The sequence below is a fragment of the Aythya marila genome, assembly GCF_965140915.1.
Source record: "Aythya marila genome assembly, chromosome: 1".
Classification (NCBI taxonomy): Eukaryota; Metazoa; Chordata; class Aves; order Anseriformes; family Anatidae; genus Aythya; species Aythya marila.
Genome location: NC_139042.1, coordinates 23404251 through 23425325, shown reverse-complemented (window position 1 = coordinate 23425325; position 21075 = coordinate 23404251). Strand labels below are relative to the sequence as shown.

The 21075-nt window shown below is 36.5% G+C and overlaps 1 protein-coding gene across 1 annotated transcript in view; it reads right to left on the bottom strand.

The window, feature by feature from the left end:
• Positions 1-226: 226 nt before the first annotated feature.
• Positions 227-21075, bottom strand: part of PDS5B (PDS5 cohesin associated factor B) — a 110816-nt gene continuing 89967 nt past the window's right edge. Inside the window, exons 26-35 of the mRNA XM_082774552.1 lie at positions 17909-18023; positions 17389-17521; positions 16001-16120; positions 15595-15657; positions 14037-14182; positions 10283-10388; positions 6762-7204; positions 6569-6670; positions 4186-4327; positions 227-3400 (exon numbers count right to left, since the gene is read on the bottom strand). Coding sequence (XP_082630678.1) covers positions 3365-3400; positions 4186-4327; positions 6569-6670; positions 6762-7204; positions 10283-10388; positions 14037-14182; positions 15595-15657; positions 16001-16120; positions 17389-17521; positions 17909-18023 — 1406 coding nt within the window. The 3' untranslated portion in view covers positions 227-3364. The remainder of the gene's footprint in view (positions 3401-4185; positions 4328-6568; positions 6671-6761; positions 7205-10282; positions 10389-14036; positions 14183-15594; positions 15658-16000; positions 16121-17388; positions 17522-17908; positions 18024-21075) is intronic.

Here is a 21075-nt window from a genome sequence, read left to right as displayed (position 1 = left end):
ATGTACGTGGATGTGCACTTATATTTGCACATGACAAATGCATTTAAGAACTAAACCTCACAAAACCACGGGGATGTAAACTTGCTGGATCCAAAGCCTACTGTATACACTCACAAAAGCAGGCTTGGATCATGTGTCAAAACCTATACGTGAAAAATATTAATCAATAGCAATACAAATGCACTCACAGCTCTATATGAAGTGGGTTTTCTTGAGAACATCAGATGACAAATGCTATGCCAAAATGAAGTATTTAATCTTCAAGTCTAAGCTTTTTGCAAGTCACAAATTGAACATATTCATATTCAGTGGAAGTGTCTTTAATATGAATACTTTTTTGTAAATTCTGGTTTTGTTCACATAGATTGAAGTGTCAAAAGAGCAAACAACAGAATATTTCAAAAAGGATTCATTTTGCCAGAAAATAAAGTCAATTGGCAGAGTCAAATAATTGATATAGGAATCCAGATTATCCTAGGTGGACAAGGTGTACTTACACTACAACTGTCAAGCAATTTCATTTATTTCCTTCCTGTTTGTGGATTAGCTACTCCTAAATATTAATAATCTCAGTTGGTGAAAAGTAAAAAACAAAAAAAAACCATGCTTCTGGAATTATAGTGAATTATTCTAGTATGAAGATTACAGCCACTGTTTGCATTTTATATATGAACTACAGATCACTGAAAGTTTCCTGTTGCACTGCAGCAAGAAGAAATTTAACACAAGCTTAATTTGCTGCAAAGTACAGCAAGATACTTCGGCAATCTCATACAAATTTCATACTGGAACTTGTTACAGTGAGTTCAATTTGATCTTTTAATGTAATACAGTACATTTTTATAAACTTAACATTATCATTGCAGAAGAGCATGCTAACTGAATGTTAGCAATTTATCTTTTATACATAATTATACTCTACTGTAGCTACTGTACGCAGATCTCAAAATGTTAGTACATAAAATATTCATTTTCTTTATGAGATGAGAATGAACTTAGAAGAGGTTCGAATATAAGAATGAAATATTTGCTGTGCCTATTTCTCAAGAAATAATGAATTACACATTATAACCCAAGAAATCAACATTTAAATTGCAAAACTATAGTTTAAAATTTACATTAAACATTATGATCAGTAATGTGCATCAATATTTGATGAAGTTTAACCTAACCATGTTTATGCACATAAAGCCTCAAGAGTCTGCAGCAGTTTCAACATCAATTTTTCATATTTTTGTATAAAATGGACTTAAAGATACATCTTCCATAAATGTTTTCAGTGCAATTCAGTCAAAGAGGAAAATATAAAGCTAGCTTTCAATTTTTTTTATACCGTAAAGGAAAAACAAAACAAAACAAACAAAATAATAAAAAAAAAAACAACTTGCATTTGCACTGCTGAAGCCTAAGTAAGCCAGCTCAGTTGTGCCAGCTATTTCAAAGTCAATTCAAACCAACCATAATGGCCTTTTTAGGCAGTATTTCCCCCATACCTATAGGTATGAATATTGAAAAGCTGAATACTGGGGTGTGGGGGGGAATTATGCAGAGGCAGAATAATCTAGTTGTTTAAAACACTTTTTACATCAGTAACAAAAAAATACATAATGAAAAAAGTCTAAAGGTTTCTTTACTAGTGATATCGTAGTTCAGAAATGGGTAAATCCGTGCTTCAGTATTATCCTTTCCTCTAATCTTCACAAGCCACCTTGCAACTATAACGTATTTCTTGATGGATTGTATGAAAATGCTCCACTATTCAATGAGATTACTTTTTTGTAAGTTAGAAATTGATTTTTTCATATGTTTTCAACGGTGGGGAACCGGAGAGAGAACAGCACCTGAAATTATAGTATGTGCTTGGCTTAGCATAGTGTAGTAACCTATACATTTTGGTTTTCAAAGACAGTTTGTAAACTGTAAAACTGCATACAGGATACTGACTAAGTATTTTGTTTCTTTTTTTTTTTTTTTTTTTCTTTTTCAGATTATACCTAAAAACACAAATACAACCTTCTCTATGGTCATAAAATAAAAATGGAGCTTCATTCAAATCTTGAATACCTTGACTGCAATCATCAACTTGACTGCAATCATTCAACAAAATCTTAGCTCTTCATACCAAAAAAATTTGGCTCACAAAAAAAAAGAAAAAGTACAATAAACTTTCAATAGAAGGTTCTCTCATGAGGCAACCTACCATATACTACTGCTAGATACGAGTTTCCAAAAAAAACATTACATCCCATTTTCAGCACATTTTTCATAAACATGCAACTTCACTATAAAATACAAAACACTTGGCTCTCAAGAACAGCTTTATAAAGACACACTGCATCAATAAAATTTTTCTTTGTGATTAACTTTACATTGTAATAAGAACTGTATTTTCACTAATGTTTATATATCAGATTTCGTATTATAATGTAGTAATAATTTGCTCTTTGTGAACATCATGTTCAGAAGGAAATATCTATACACATTAACATACTAGACTATTAAAAACTCAGTTACAGAATTTTATTGATACAGTAGATTAATAAAAACTGATAGGGGAAGATAAATTGGGGAGGGTATTCAGTACATTATTTAATAACACACTTTTAAAATTATAATATTTTAAATCCTTTTTGAATTTTCAATGCCACTAGAAGTCCAGAGAAGTCTGGAATCAATACTGAGGCGTAAAACAAGTCAAACAACTTCTTCCACAATTTGCATCTCTTGTATTATTCTATCCAACATTGTTCAACTGTAAAAGAAAGTAATTTAGCACCTCTGATGATAGGTAGGTGCCTCAAGGTAAACACTAGGTTAGATTCATGAAGGAAACAAACACTATTGCATTTCTTCTTCTTCTTCTTCTTAACAAATAGTGGCAAAAGTGGCACTATTTGTTCAACTGATTTTTTTTCACAGTTAAATGTCAACAAGAGTACAAATACGAACACTGACAGATATTGCTTGAGATCAATTTTTAACAAACTCTGCTCCTTTTTAAATCAATAGATCCAATAAACAGTGGGGCACTGTCAGTTTAAAGCCGCAGATAAAAGCTATACAAGCACTTTAGAAGTCAGAAACATTAAAAAAAGAACTATTTACAGTTTTCTTCTTTAGTTCATATGTCTACAAAGCCAGCGCACATTACACTTCACAAAAACCCACAGTTAATGATATCAACATGTGTGTGGCTAAAGCTTGTGACCTAGGGACTGCAAATGCCGGGGCAGTAAAAGTAAAATAGGCTTTGTCTTTTTTCAGCAACCCCATTTGTGCACTAACAGCTTCGTTCAGTCTCAAGCTTTATATTAAAAGCATTCTTCAAAGCTTTCACCTGGGAGGCTGATAACTACATGCTCACTCATCGCCTTTCCCTTTTCGAAGTTCTGCGACGCACCTGTTTGGGGAAAAAAGTATTTTAAATATTTAACAGAAAAAATAAGTTATGAAAAAAGTCAAGAAGAATTGTAGTTTATGGGAAAAATGCTTACTTCATCATAACGTTTAAGTAACTGTATAGTGTCATTAATTACTAATTTTATCACAGGTGCAAGCCTTGATCAATGGCCCAGACGTAAATTTGTTTGATGTTGTAAACCTGCATCTTTCAAGTGTTAAAAAAAATAATCTAATGTCCTCAGATGCTTCAATCATCAGATTTGTTGAAAGGCATCCTCAATTACATCTATAGTATTACTATTAACACCCCTATATTTATAAGAATTAAATATATAAACTTATTTTAACATATTTGCATATGCTAGTAAGAGGAAAAAGATTGGTTTAGAATTCTGCTCCAAGTTTCTGTAATTGTTATCTGATGCTATTCATTTTGCATTCCTCTTTTGCATAAACAAACATAACTCACTATTATAATCTAGCTGACAAAAATAGGTACAAGCTGCCCAGAAAATAATTCCCATGATGTACTACACAACTCAGATTAAAAAATTAAACAGAATAGAAAATTTAAGATACTTGACAAAAACTGATATTTTCTCTCAGAGAAATGCAGATTCTACAAGAAACTACACTGCAGTGCCACTATAAAACACAGAGGTGGCAAACACCTCCTTCATTTTCAAGGAGGAAGGTTAAGTTACAAGAACAGGGGAAGTCAGTCAATACAGAGAGGACATTACAGATTAAAAAAAAGAAAAAAAGCTAAGGAATTTCTCTTACATTGATTGTGGAGACTTCCTCTTCTTCCATTACTTCTTCCTGGGGGATGTCATCACTGACAGGTGAAGTACTCTGAAATACATCCATCTCTTCACTAGATTCATTCTCCTTACTGGCTGCTTGTTTGGAACGTCCTGCACGGCTAAAATCAGGAAAAAAAATAAAGATCAGTTTCATGCCATATGGGTCTGCACATGCATAAACTCTGCAAGAGAACAAACATTCCTCTTTATAAGAACAGAAGCCTTAAAATTTCAATTTATATAGTACATATTATATGCCTTTCTAGTTCATCTGCAGAAAGAACACTAGAGGTATAAATAGGAGGGTGAGCAACAGCAATAGGAAACCAAATTCTTCCAGAATAAAGAACCAGGAGTACAACATGGAGCAATTTTTGCATCTATAGACGGGACAGATATTTCTCTTCAGTGTCAGAACACAGGCCAAGAAGGCTGACACACAACAGTAACCAGTGACCAGGAAAAGCCAGGCAGCAACTGTTTTATTTATTTCTTCTGAACAAATAGATCTCTTCTATTTCTTTAGCAGTTTATACACCACAGAATTTAAGTAGCTGCATGTATATTTTTACAGACCTAGAAGAACTCGCATGTTGCTATTTATGAAATTAACTCTATAGTGGACCTAAAAGCAAATCTTCCAAGCTAGCTCGTGCTAAGAGCTAGGGATAATCAGGATAATACCACCTTAATCGGGATAATCAAGAACAATCACTCAACAATATCTTTAGTTAGTTATTAGAGCTGAACCACGAGCAAAAAAAAACATTCCAGCTGCTGAAAATGAGAACTAGTCTCCCCTACATCCTCCCCACCTTAAAAGAAAGAAAAAAAAAAAAAAAAAAAAAGACAACTGGATATGTATCCAAAACTACAGCTGCACTCACATTACCATTTTGGTTTGTGTCGTTAGCAGTTTGGAAGCAAATCACTGAATCATCCCACTTACTGCACTTAGGCTTGGTTTGAGAAGCTGTCTTGGTGCACCCAAACTAGGTGAGTTTTTGGATGAAATCAAACCAGAAATGCTCTTCCAGGCGGACATCAGGCTTCAATCCCCAGTGGGGTCATATAGATCCCAATCAACTGTTCTCTGACAGCTTCAAACCATACATGTGATGGGAATTTTCAGTCATGAGAACCATGGTAAAATCAGTTTAGAATAAAACCCCTGAATTACACATAATAATTATAGTACAGTTGGAGTTTCAGCACCAACCAAGCAACCTTTCTTTGAAAAAAACAATACAGAATAGCCCGATTGAAGCTTTCCAAGACTCTGGCAGAAGTAACAGAATTGAAAAGGAAAGAGGAGAATTATTAACAAGCTAGGTTCATCTCTCCACATGCAAGTGAAAAAAGGTAGGAAACAGAACACTGGAAAGGTTGGGATACCGTGGGTGCAAAATGCTAGAGCATGAGGTACAAATTTGTTTAGCACGGAGTTCAGGCATGTAAAAAAAAAAAAACAAAATCTGCTGCAGATAGGCAAATTGGACACAAATCTGGATCCTGTCAGAGGAAGATCAACAGGATGCTAAGCCCAGAAGCTAGAAAAACAATACTGGCAACAGAATAATACAGAATGCCAAACCAAAGATGTGTGTAAGCCATGCCTTAAGGCATTTAACACCAGGTCTGGGAGAAGTATGTTGCAAATCTCTTCCATGTTCCAGTTTTTATTTTCCTGTCCACTTGTACATGCAATATATGTAAAGCAGAAGTGTACATGTATAGAAAAGGTAGAGATACCTGTAGTTTCTACAGTAAGCACAAGAAAATGAAGCCAGCCACAGAATTTACCTTTATTTTGTAGCTCAACACACCTCAAGATTTTCTAGAACTATTATACGTAGACTATAAGCACATTTTATTCATTTGGAAATGATTCAAGTGGATAATACATTACCTTACAAGGAGGAGGCCACAAATTAGAGTAATTGATATTTCATTTAAGGAGAACCAGAATAGATTTACTGTGGTGAAATGGTATTGTGAAGAGCAACAATTTGATTCTTCCTCCCTGTCTAGAACAAACAGGAACACTTTTTGCTCCTGGAGTCCTAATAAAGCCTTATCCTCAAGGCCCTCGTGTGCTTTATTGACTTTTCTCCTAGAAGAGCAAAGCTACGTATATGCTACCTGAGCACATTAAATTTACTTGTAGCCTATTTGCTCTAGTTTGAGATGCTCTAGGAGAAGCAGCTGGGGAAAACACTTTAGAAATAACAGTGGCAATTTATTTTCATAACTGTCAATTAAAGTATTCTGAAATGTTTTCAGTAAATGATTGTTTGGGGGCACAGAGGCATATTTTAAATTTTTACTAAACACAAATTCAGAAAATATTCACCACTTACACTTTTTTTTGCTGTGATGGTGGTGTTTTTGATGACCTTCCTCGTCCTTTCTGTGGCGTAGACTGTGCTGATTCAACTGTACTAGTTTCAGATGGTTCTGCTCTGTTTTGAGGAAGACCCAAATTGCAAAGTATCAAATTATAACTAATGTCCAAGGATAAAAAAGATGCAGCTTACAAGATGACAGACTTACCTCTGCTGTGTTCTTTTCGTTGTCCTGTTTTGCCTGCCTTTGGGCTTTTGTTCAATGTTTTCAGTTTGCCTTTCTTCTTCCTCTTCCTCCTCTTCTACTGCTGCTGCTGGCGTTTGTTTTTTTTTGCTCCTTTTTGATGACTTTGCTGGTGGTTCTTCCTTTGGTGTTGCCCCATTATTTGCTTTGGGAGGGCGTCCTCTTCTCCCTTTCTTTGGTGGACTGTTCTGTTCATCTTCACTTTCTATTACATCATCTTTTAGCCTTTTTTCCTCTTGCCATTGCGTTTCATCAGATTCTGAAACAACTGCAGGTCTCTTCCTTCCCCGTTGACTACCTCTAAGTTTCTGCTCTTGTCCCAGTTTATTCAGGTCATCTATGCTTAGTTTCTCTTCTGAGTCTGTGATAGCTGGTTTCTTCCTTCCTCTAGGCTTCTCAATCTCTGACTGAAAAGGTAAGATCACATCTTTAAATGAAAAAATTAAGCTGCCATATTGAACTGTCACACGCACAAAAGCTACAGACCTCCCCGCAACAAGACAAAGAGCCTTCAGGTTACACAAGAAATTGAGATTGTCTATCATATTCATTTCTAAAACCTTTTCAAAAGTATAAACTTGTTTATGGATACACATAAAATACCAAACAAGAGAGAAAGATTATTTCAAAGATGAGCAGTTAAATCACAGAAGTATATTAGGTCTTCCTCATCTGTATCCTCAACTGTGGCAAACACAATTGGTTTAAACATTCATACCTTAATTTTTATCACTAGGAAAATATAAAGATAATATATAGGATGGGAATGGACAATTTGAAGCTTTAGCTCTGTTTAGAGTTGTGGGGTCCTTATGCCTAGCTCCCATGCTGGCAGTGGCAAGGCACTAAATACACAAGACAGTGGGCAATTTAGATTCGTAATTGTAGAGGAAAGCACAAGAATTAGTAATAGTTGCCAAAGCTCTGCTACCACAGTTGCACTGAGACTCAACATTTGTTCAGCTCAGCAAAATGTACCATGAGAAGAAAGGTAGAACCCTAGGTAGTAGCTTTCAGAAGAGGAACTGTTAAAGAAACTGTTAAGGAGAATGTCTGAACAATGATGGCATATTATGCCAGTTCATGGTTTCAGTGACAAAACTTGATCTAGATCACAGGTATTGTTATTCCCTGTTCTGTTTGCTTTTGCAGTGAAAGTGCCCATCTGTCACATTGCAGCTGCTTCTACCAGGTAAGTACCGTTGTATCTATGAGTCTCAGAGCAAAGTTTCTCCCTCAGGTGAAATGTTCTGAAGCTTTAGAACTAGTATATTATTCTATGCTATAATCTGGACAAATAACCTAAATAATAGTGACATCTTTAAAACCTGGACTTTCTGGTCCCCAGTGGAAATTCTGCTTCTCTGTTAGTACTTGTTATAGTCTGCTGCCTAGCCCTAAAGAAAGAAAACTGAATTCTGAATCACCTTAAGCAGCTTGCTTACATATTCAAAATGAGATGCAAATACCCTCAGAAGTGTGAAATACTGCACTATATTTGCTTTACCACTTAAGTTCTGCCAGTTATGAATTCACCCTGTATCTTCTAAACTACTGCATGTCAGCAGCCGTTTGGACTCTCAGACCTTTCAGATTTTCAGCTGATGCAACATATCAAAACAGAAACTATTTTTTTTTTTCTTTTTTAAACAAAGTTGTTGATCTGTAACAAAAAAATGAGAGCTTTCAACAATTGCCTTGCTCAGATTAGGGAAAAACTGAATTAAATTACTAAACTAGTTTTGTAATCAAAATAAGTTCACTAAAAACTTACACGTATTAGTTGCTGTTTTATCATTTAAAGTTTATTATAAAGAATGCATGTATTTAGATGGCAAGATTGGTCTGAAAAATTTAAAGTTGAAAGGAAAGCAAAGTGTAAGAAAGCAAATTCCAAGGTTATACTATGAAATACTGTGCTTAAGGATAGGGCTTTTTTTTTTAATTGACAAAAGATTTATTATTTTTCTGGTTTCAGTACGTGCCAGTTTCCTACAAGATACTACAGCTTAATCGGTTACCTGCACTTCAAGACAAGCAAAAGATCAGGATATTTTAACTAGGTAGTAGCCTTCTATGTTTCAAGCAACCCAGAAAAACAACAGACTGACATAACAGGAAAATAGAGAAATACCAGACAGTCAAAAAAAAAAAACCAAAAAAACCCACAACATGAAACATAGCAGTGACATCAGATATAGCATATCCTTAATAGATTTTAGAAAATACAGTTGTAATAAATATGATGTTGATTGTATTGTTTTTCATGCATATCCCAAATCACTACAATTACTACAGACTGCCAAAAATTAACGAGGAACAAAAAATGAAGTTTACTAGTGGCATATGAAAGTCTTTTTATTTGAACAGTTCTTTGAATTATGACTTTTCTTTGGTGTTTTTCTTCTGTATTCTGATATAACACATGTAAATATTGCTTGAGACTAAATGTTTAGCCTGTCTATAATTTCAGTAAACGCATTAGGCCTATAACTATCAGTTAGCTGGCTTACTCTGACCTAAAGCCTATGACAAATCATACAATAAAACCATGCTACAACTTCTACTTGTGATATCTGCCACTCAGAACCAAGCATTTTTCCTGCCTTCAAGTACAAGTCATACACAAGAAAACAGAATCCATATGGCTATTCAGAAAACTCTTCTCCGAGTTTCTAAATCCAGTGTCAAATCACGATGCCCTCTTGCTTTTCAGGGTAACCAGAGAACTGGCAGTTGCTATTCCTTATAGCTGTTGAAAGAAAAACACAGCTGGCTGGAAAAGGAGAACATGCCTTAACATCAGTCATGGGGCAATACCAAAAAAGGCGAGAATTGTAATATATTAATGCTACAACTGAGGTATTATCACTTTGCTAGCATCAAGCAAAGAAATCATATATGAAACACGAAACAGAATTTTACAACCTCAGAAGGCAATCTGAAATCTAAGACAGGTTAATGTGTTCCCCCAGAATTATAGTCGATCACTCTCAAGTTAATCCAATTAATTCTTCCACAGCTACATTTTAACCATCAACCACACACAAAAAACCTACAGTATACTGGGGAACAGAAGCCCAAGCAAGCTATCAACTTGAACAATGTCCCAAATACTTCATCAATGAATCCTGAACATGAGGCAAATCATGGACTAACTCTCATCAACCTAACTCTATCTGTTCCTGTCTATATCCTGCAAATTGTAATTGGAAATCTTGAAAGCTTACAAAAATGGTCAATATGATGCAAAGGTAATGTATGGTACACATGCAAAACAGACAAATTGGAAATCATTTTTCATTACATTTTCACCTCTAACTCTCAGCACACTTTCCAGTAGTTTACAAAATTACCTCAGTTTCATGTAAAATATCTGGATTAGAAGAACATGTTTTCTTAAATCATACAAAATACCAGCACATTAATTGTTAAAGTCCTGGTGATTTAAAATTAACCATCTGTAACGCAACCAAACAGCTCACCCTTACAAGATCAGAGTCGTCCCTTTTGTCAGTTTTCTTCCCTGGTAACGGCGAAGTCAGTGTGAAGTCTTCATTTTCACTGTGGTCCATTTCAGTACTGTCCAGCCTAGAATCAAAAAACATTTGTTCTCTTCATCATTATAGTATAGCAGGCAATTATTACATAAATAAATATATATGTATTAAGAACAACCTTCAGAATAAATCTATTCTTGAATCAAATCTTGCAGAAAGAACCTTTTACTATGGGTATTACAGTTATCACATATCACAAAATAGAGCACCTAAGTCTCAAGACGAAGATGTCAATCGTAAGCCAAATCAATCATCTTTCTCAGTTCAAAGAAAAAAAAGAAAAAAAAAAGCTGAGCTTTCTGATACAGAAAAGCCTTATAGAGATACAAGAGATCTGTGTATTTGTATACATTTCCATAAAATTCATATACCAATCAAAGATCCCCAGAGACTAACTAAAACGCGAACACTTTGTTATGGTGAGGTCCAGGAAACAGAACAGCAAATTTAAATTTCACAGAGTTCATCCCTCAGCTTTCTTTTGTTATTTATGGCAGCACATATTAAGCAATTATACTTCTATTTCAGTTTCTACATATGTAAACGTGGACAATGTTACTCCTGCATATATGAAACACTGAGACCCAGAAATAAAAGGTAACATACAAGATAAGGTAACAAAACACAAGAGTAATTTTTTTTTTTTTTTTTTTTTTTTAATCTGCCCTGAGGCTGGAATAAAGGAAAAAAAAGAGTTGCTTTTAAGAGTGCAGATATTTTTATGGAAACTACGCTACGCATTAAAAAGACAAGTGGTATTCAGATACACAAGCTCTTAACTCCCTGTCCTGGGCACTGCCTGGACAGAGAAAGACATTCTTACACCTACAAGTAAAAAAAATTGCAATAACTTCCGGCAGTTTTTATACATCACCTTAACAGATGTAAGCTTGTGTGTATGCATTCAGTCATATTAAATAGGAAATACCATGCATACTGAATCATAGAATGGCTTGGGATGGAAGGGACCTTAAAGATCACCTAGTTCCAACCAGCCTAGTGGGATGCCACCCACTAGATCAGGTTGGCCAAGTCCCCATCCAGCCTGGCCTTGAACACCTCCAGGGATGGTGCATCCACAACCTCTCTGGGTAACCTGTGCCAGTGCTTCGCTACCCTTACACCGAAGAATTTCCTCCTAAAGTCTAGTCTAAATCTATCCTCTTTTAGTTTAAGACCATTCTCCCTTGTCCTATCATTATCTACTTGAGTAAAGAGTCCCTCTCCATCCTTTCTATAAGATACATCTAAGTACTGAAAAGCCACAATGAGGTCTCCTCAGAACCTTCTGTTGTTTATGCTGAACATCCCCAGCTCTCTCAGCCTGTCCCCATAGGAGAGGTGCTACAGACATCTGACCATCTCTGTGGCCCTCCTCTGGACCCGCTCTAACAGCCCCACGTCCTTCTGGTGCTGGGGGCCCCAGCCCTGGATACAGCACTCCAGGTGGGGCCTCACAAGGGCAGAGCAGAGGGGCACAATCACCTCGCTCCACCTGCTGCTGGGCATGCCTCTGTTGATGCAGCCCAGGACGTAGTTGGCTTTTGGGGCTGCAAGCACACGCTGCTGGCTTATGTCAAGCCTTTCATCCACCAGAACTCCAAAGTCTCTCTCCACAGGGCTGCTCCCAATGAGTTCTTCTCCCAGTCTGTACTTGTGTCCAGGATTGCTCCGACCCAGGTGCAGCACCTTGCACTTGGACTTGTTGAACCTCACCCAGTTCACGTGGGCCCACTTCTCCAGCCTGTCCAGGTGCTGTTGAATGGCATCTCTCCCTTCTTTGTTATCAACTGCACCATTCAGCTTGGTGTCATCTGCAAACTTGCTGAGGGTGCACTCAATCCTGTCATCTATGCCATTTTGGGGGTTGGACCCAATGATCAATCAAGGTCCATTCCAACCCCTACAATTCCGTGATGAAGACATGGAAAAGCACTAGTCCCCAAGACAAACCCCAAGGGACACCGCTTGTCACCGGCCCCCACCTGGACATAGAACCATTGACAACTACTCTCTGGGTGTGACCTTCAAGCCAACTCCTTATCCACCAAATGACCCACCCTTCAAACCTGTATCTTTCCAATTTAGAGATTAGGATGTCATGTGGGACCTTGTCAAAAGCCTTGCAGAAGTCCAAGTAGATAACACTGGTCGGTCTTCCCTTGTCAACTGATGCAGTCACTCCACCATAGAAGGTCACCAGATTGGTCAAGCACAATTTGCCCTTAGTGAAGCCATGCTTGCTGTCTCAGACCACCTCCTTGTCCTGCATGTGCCTTAACACTGCATCCAGGAGAACCCATTTCATGATTTTGCTAGGCACAGAGGTGAGGCTCACTGGTCTGTAGTTCCCCAGGTCCTCCTTTCTACCTTTTTCAAGAATGGGAGTGATGATTCCTTTCTTCCAGTCACCAGGGACTTCGCCTGACTGCCATGATTTTTCAAATATGATGGAGAATGGCTTGGTGACTGCATCAGCCAATTCCCTCAAGACCCTGGGATGCATACCATCAGGCCCCATAGACTTGTAGTTATTAAGTTGTATCAGGAGGTCCTGATCTTGCTCTTTACTTACAGTGGGAGGGACTCTGCTCCCCAAGCCCCTGTCTACAGTTTCAGGTACTTGAGAGATGTGAGAAACCCGACCAATCAGTTTAACTTAGGTGAGCTGGGGAGACCATGAAGATGACAGAATAGGTTAGGCTGCAAGCGCAGCATTTTTTAAATAAACTGGATGAAGAACAGCACGAGTCTCAGATTAATTTCACAGGATATGAAGAAGCTGGATTCTAATCTGTCTTTAGGCAGTAATCTATTTCTGCATATGAACTTGTGTGACTTGTAAGAAATAAGTCTGTGTGATTTTTCATTGAGTTGTAAGTACTTGTTGTAAAGCACTGCACTACATTCATGCTAACATTACATATTAAACAGTCACAGAAGAATCAAGTGATTTTAGTCTTAGATTCAAACATAACTTTCTCTCAGTCTTCAATCAATGTGAGTAAATATGAATAGCGGGGACTATACAATTGTTAATGGTTTAACAAACAAACATAAGACACAGAGACTGACTAATAACTTACAAAACTGACACAAAATAAAATATAAATTTTACAGATAGCTAACTAGAAGACAACTTCTCTAACACTGCAGTATCTTCAGTCCTTACATCGCAGAATCTAAAATCCAGAAATGTTTATCTGCTAATTCCAGCAAAGTGTAGGACAAGTTTATAGAGGAGGAAGTTACGCTAAATCACCACACTGGCCTACCAGTCCGCACTGTCTATGACATATTAACATTACAGCAGGCTACAAAGTTCCTAGGATATGCAGATGTGTATATATATGTATCAAAAAGAAAAGTGATATATATGAAAAAAAAAAAAAAAAAAAGTATGAGGCTCTCCTTCCCTCCTTCAACCATCTCTGGATGTGATTTGATTCTATTTCTGTGATTATGCTTGAACATTTTTCCTCCTCTTCTCTCTAACAGCAACTTTATTTCTGGGATTAGAAAGCCAAATTCATGGTTTTCATTATACAATGTGCTACTATAACTTTACTTCAAAATAAGAGAATATAATTCTGTTTCCCACTTAGAAAACATTATAGAAATATTCAAAGTTTCCATTACAAATACTTGAAATATCAAAGCCCCTTTGTTGACTACCAACCTCCCTTTGATCCTTCCTGGAGAGCTTGGATTTGAACTGCTGCTGGCATTGCTTACAGTTTCCATTCGTGAAGATTTGGACTGAGACTGCTTGCCTGCTGACGAAAGAGGCTTGTTAACTGCTCCAAGAACATTGGCTGCTTTGGGCTGAAACCAAAAATATATTTCCTTTATTTTAAGCTACACATTTAGATATTGTTAACATGTACTATGCTTATTCACACATTTCACTTTCTGTGAACAGTATCTTAATTATAATATGATGCAATAAACATTTAAATTTGAAAGTTATGACAAGAGAAGGAAACAGACAGAGCTGCAATCAAATAGCCAGCTGCCACCAAAACCAATATTACTTTCTCAACCCTTATAACTCTGTCCTCTTCTTATTGGGTGCTCACCTGACCTTGCAGTAAGCCATTTCAGCACCTTTTGTACAGTTTGCTTTCAGGTGATGTAGCTGCCTGAACCAGCTTGCCATTTGGATTAGATAAGCACCTGAACTGGCAAAATAGAAACAGCAGTAGGACAGCAATTTCAGCATCAAGCCATTAAACTGGCTTAGCTGTAATGGCAAACCACACTAGCTTCAACTGGAAACAAACGAGAGGCTCAGAAGCAAATATTCTGGAGAAGACTGAGGTTTCATGCACAGATTTGAAAACGATTAGGCTTTTAATAGGAGCCAAAATTTCCAGACAGTGATGAGCTTCAGGTTATTTATTTAAGTGGATTATCTTTCGGATGTGCTAAATACCTCTAGCTTATACTAACTTTTGAGAGAGTTGAAAGGATTCAGTTACTCCTAAAGACAATGCTCCTTTACGCCAAACACCAGCATACAAAAATGTTGAATGATTTAAGACCATTCCCCAGATTTCACAATATCTGGGATGATCCATTTTCTATTTAGGTATTAGATTCTAGCTATATCTCAAATTGGTGACAGCACAAATATAAACAAACAAAACCACCAAAACTCATGCTGTTCGACATGCACATCATAGCAGTTTTGAATGGTCCTTTTTCAGAGACACACAACACTGATGTGCTGATTTTATTTTCATTAAAGTATAAAATTAAGTCCGGCTATAAGAGATTCACTCTGCTCTAAGTATGAAAAAAACAGCATATTCTCTCCAAAAATAAGAAACCTTGGAGAACCAAATGCAGTTTAAGAATTTATATCTTTAAGTTCACAGTTTAACATTAATCAATAAGTGAATACAGAAAGAACTCGAATACACAGGGGCATTCAAACTCACACTGGACATTTTTTTGTCTCTCTCTGGTTTTAAAAGACTTCAGGCTTTATCTACTACCACCACCACTGCATACACAGTAGCAGTCTTCCTTCTATCTGTCTCATTCTCTTGTTTATTTTTGGTTTATAAAACCTTCAGGCAGAAAAAAAATATTTAACCTCAACTTGAAGGTTTTTGGGTTTTGTTTTTTGTTTTTTTTTTTTTAACTGTACAGGTCAGTTATTCTTTTTTTAATTGTCATTATTAATAATAATATATATACACAGACGCATATGTACATGTATATATACAGACCTTTCCAGGAGTAAAAAATGACTTCATTTCTGGAGGAAGATAATTTTTGGTGTTACTGAAATTCTGTAAAGAAGGGAAAAAGCAACAACAACAAAGTCAATGAATAAGATATATACATTTCGGAGGTAGTACTAAAAGAGATTTTCTTTACATCTTTTATACTTCTGAAATTTTAACCTGAACATCATCTAAAAAAAAAAAAAAAAAAAAAAAAGAAAAGAAAAGAAAAAAGAAAGCAGTGTGTGTATGTACATATAAATACTTACGAAAACATACATACACATATCTTCAACTAAATTAAGACAGGGAGAAATCTGAAGTTGCCAAGATCTACAGAGCTCTTAAGTTACAACTAACAAAGATGTAAGTAGATTTATCTCAAGACAAATTAAACTCCAAGGTATACCTTGTCAGGTTGAGTAAAATATCGTGCTGGAAGTACAGGGTCTTTAGGGGATTCCAAACTGTACGTTGTACTCTTTGACATAATGATATTCATTGCTACATCACAGACTGTGTAGAGTTTCTGTAAAAAAAATTAATAATAATAATCATAAGTTCATTGCAAGTCTTCACAGAATCACAGAATAGTTGAGGCTGGAAGGCACCTCTGGAAATCATCTAGCCCAATCCTCTCTGCCAAGCCAGGTCACCTAACACACATTGCACAGAATGGCATCCAGGTGGATTTTGAGTATCTCCAGAGAAGGCGACTCCACAGCATCCCTGGGTGACCTGTTCCAGTGCTCTGTCACCCTCACAGTAACAAAGTGTTTTCTCATATTCAGTTGGAGCTTTCATGTTTCAATTTGTGCTCCATGTCTCTTATCCTGTTGCTGGGCATCACTGAAAGGATTCTGGCTCCATCCTCTTGACACCCTCCCCTTAGATATTTATACACATTGATAAGATCCCCTCTCAGTCTTCCCTTCTCCAAGCTAAACAGGCCCAGCTCTCTGCCCCTCCTCAAATGACAGATGCTCCAGTCCCCTCAACTTGTTCCAGTAGCTCCACGTCCCTCTTGTACTGGGGAGCCCAGAACTGGACACAGTTCTCCAGGTGAGGCTTCACCAGGGCTGAGCAGAGGGGGAGGATCACCTCCCTTGACCTGCTGGCAACACTCTTCCAATGTACCCCTGGATCCCATGGCCTTCTTGGCCACAAGGGCACATTGCTGCCTCATGGTTACCCTGCTCTCCACTAGGACTTTCCAACTCCTTCTCCACAGAGCTGCGGGTAAACCCAAGCAGAGAACTACAAGGGCTCAGAGTTGAAAACAAGTATCTTAAGCATTTAACAGTAGCATCCATATTAAGCAGTGTATCGCCAGGTACTACAACGTAGGAACAGCAGACAAAAGCACTGCACACTCAGCAGTTAAAGAAAGCTATCTTCCATGATCTTTCTACACTTACAAATAATGTATGCCATGGTTCAAAGACAAATCTAAAAAAAAAAAAATCTATTTGGGAAAAGCAGAGAAGTAACAAATGTATGTATTATATGATGCAAAAACCTCAAAAACAAGACCAGGGTTTGATACATTCACTACGCAGTACAAACTGGAGACATCTCATGCGTGTGTTTTTCTTCCTACACTAAGCTTACTCTGTTGTACTTTTCAAATGAAATATTATAAAGCATAAAGTCTGGATGATTTAAAGAGTAAAAATATTAGTTCACTTCTGTCTAAAAGTAGTGTTTAATAAGGTTACTGGAGACAGAAACAAAGCAACTCATTTCCAGAACCAGGCGAAAACTAAATACAGTTTCCAGTCATAAAGTGTCACCTACTTCATTCATTTTTGCATCATCTGGTCCTTGAGCATCCTTTGTCTGTTTGATATTTTCTACCATTTTTCTGATAAATGCGTGACTGTTGTTTTCATTTTTAGCCATCAATATTTCCAGTATGAACCACAAACACCTAAGAAGAAAGGGAGTACTTCTAATGAATATGCCAAAAAAATTCCCACCCTTAAAAATAAAAAAAAAAATAAATCACATTTCAGAAAGTTGCTTACTATAGTTTTACTAGTATTACAGATTTAAGCAATTTCAACTCCAGCAAATAAATTAATTAGAAGAAAGAAATAAAGGTTAGGATGAGCAGAAAGCGTAGGTTCTTCTGTAAAATATTGCAGAACATTAAAAAAGCATATATTCCATTTCTAACAATATTCTACAGAAATAATTGCCATCGTTACACATACTGGACAATGTATCAGTGTACCTCTTTAAATTAAAATTTTACTAAAATTAAAAATTAAATTATTATAATCCTCTCAAATAACAATATTAAAAGTAGCCTTACTCTTTAATGTCCTTGAGTTGTTCAATGTCTTGAACTTTGACATAATCTGGGTCATGAGCTAGAAGATGTATAGTATAAGGAACAACATACTCTGGCAGAAGTGACAAGAGTTTCTCTGAAAAGCAAAATAAAGATGCATCAAAAGACTGTATCAAGAAATACATTTTCCTACTACTTGAATATTTTCTACTACAAAAGAAAAGATCAAAATTTAAGGTCAGCATACATTAAGATAAAATGTAGGTACATGTGGCCCTATCATTTCTTCATAACATTGCAGTTAATATGCATCTGATTGTTGATGTGTAGATGCTTTGTGCATGTAAAAACTGAGATTTTAAACATGTCTCAGGGCTGGATATTTTTTAACTATCTTGAACACAGCTAGAGTTCCTTCTACCCCCCTTGGTTCAAATCCTGTATTCAGAAAAACAGAAGATTGATCACAAAATCCATGTTAACTGCTACATCTGAGACCAGCACAATTGCAGAGTAAGCTATTATTCCTTCTTTGGACACTGCAGTGTAGCATCTTGCTGTCAAGAAAATAGAAAGAAGTGCACTTTTTCCAAAAAAACAAGTGAAAATAAAGATTTGCAGTCAAATAGCCACAATGTTTTCCAAACCTACAGCCTACCTCACCTGTTCAGAGAAGAGACAGAAGGTAACCTGACAGCTATCGTAGCAGCTACCACAACAAAGTATTTGTGGACTGAGTCCACATTTTGACATTCAAAGCATTCAAAACTTTTTCTAGCATCCTGTGAGACTGGTAGATAGTCCTAAGCAAGGACAAAAGGACAACAGAAGAAAAGTCTTCTACATCAGAACGGTCAGATGGACAATTCTCCTAAGGGGAGTCAAAAAAAAAAAAAAAAAAAAAAAAAGGTGGGGGGACTGTTGCCAAAGGACCTCTTAGAGTCATGACCACAAAATGCATGTTCCATAAGGTAACAAATTCGTAACTAACACAATGAAGAGTGAATTTCTGCGCCTCAAGTTTGATGTAGAAAACCATAATGAAAAGGTTATATCGCACAGGACAACGACAACATAAAGACAAATGAAAAAAGACCTACACTACCTTCTCCAGCCTAATGACTGATAGGAACTAGAGGAAATACCATATACCTAAGTTATTAAACCCGTGTCCTGTGCAACAAGCAGAGCAATAGGCAAGACATGCTAGTGTTTTGTGTATATTACTATAGTAGAAGCATCTGATCTTGAGTACCAGTGACAAGTGCAAATTCACAGTATAAACATGCCTATGAATAAATGCTTCACTGTGCATAGGAAGCGAGGGAAGAAATTCCTGGCTCTGCTTTTGAAAATATCCAACCACACTTTTGAGCAAGTGAGTGGTCATGAAAGACATGGAAAGTCTGGAAAGCCTTCCTTTAGTAAGCTTTTAACTATCCTGTATTAGGTTGTGAATAAGATGACCAGACTTCTGTAAATCATTATATACAATTCTATTTGAAATCTATTTTAAAATACATTAAAACACTGACATTTTTTTTTATCTCTATTATATGTTTTCATGAGATGTGTTTGAAAACTGCTGTGCACATAAATTAGAATACATCATTATTGTAGATCTCACAAGACCGAATAAATAATTGCCGAGAAAAACTCTTACTCTCTCCCATTTACAAAGGTCTGCATAATGAGGGTTGCTTCACAGCTTTCATAAAATACTTGGATTCAGTCATAACAGCAAAGAAAGAATTCAAAATTTACAAAGACCCACAGAAGATAGTGTTGCGAAGTTCCAAGGATACACCTTTACACAGCCAATGCAGTTAAATTACAAGAGTAATTACTAGACAGAATGTAAGCCATCATGATGTACGAGGAAAAATAAAACTTGAAATACACAGAAATTGGGTGGTTATGTTTATGTAATTGAAATCCAGTGTACTTTTCAAAGAAAATTTTAATGTGTTCCAACTGATGTTCAACTATTAACTTTAAAAAACATCCTTCACTTCTTCATGCACTGTCCTGCATTTCATCCATCAGCTTTGTGCAGCTAAATAAGAAAAATAAAGAAGTGGTGGAGAAGAAAATAACACATAATCATGATTTCAAAACACTAGCAAAACTGGCTTACCTTAAGACATATTCCAGGCAAATCATTTTGCTATTATTTATGTTAATTTTGAACTTCAATAAAAGTCTCATCAAGCGCCCAAGAACCCAGCCTCAATGACCTCCTGCCTTGTACACTTTCTAAGACAACTACAGCAATAGTTTCAACAGGGTCCAGGAAACAAAGTGAACCAAATATATTTAAAAGAGAAAATGAATAAGTATTAACACACATTGTATTTAAACCCTGACAAAAATAGTAATTACACAATCTTCCTTCATCTCTAATGAAGAAAGACACTACCTGAAAGGCAGGATGGCATCATGGACATACAGTACAAGCTCTTGCAACTAGAACATACCAAAATCCACAACAGACATCTATGAGCAGTTAGGAAAAGAAACTTGTTAAAAAAAATAATAAAGTTTTACTCTGGTAACTTTCCTACTCACTGACTGGCAAGTAAAAGCCCAACAGCAGAAACCTAGGCAAGTCCCTACACAGGTAGAACTGGTAGTAGATACTAAATAAAATAAGCCTCTTCTTGAGCAGCCCCCACTCTGAAGAGCATTTAGAGAACTTAGAGGTCTCAGTGTAATTCCTGCCATCCTGTCAGCAGGGAGGAAAGAGACATTGTACTGCTTGGTACCTGTCCTTAGGAAATTTTCCTTAGGCAAGGTATACAGAAATTTACCATCTTTTCAACAAATGTCGAAGTCCAATAATATCCTCATCACCTTTGAGTTTTCAGGAAAAAGCACATCACAAAACCATCAGTTTGTAGATTCCCCAAAATAATTTCATTGATCAAAGAAGATTCTCATACTTTGCTTTTTGTACGTACTTGAAAAGCAGGTGTTAGCGTCATTACAGTAAGAGCAACACACACACGCACAACTCTATCTTACCTGGGCTTCAGCTGTACTACACTGCAGTAATGATTTTGCAAGATATAAACAGTTCAAGACTATTTATTTGTTAAAAGCTCAGACTGGTAAATCTAAATGTCACAAAGTTAACACTGTAACCCTAAAAAACTTCCTGCAATCTATATCTAATTAAAAGTCCTCAT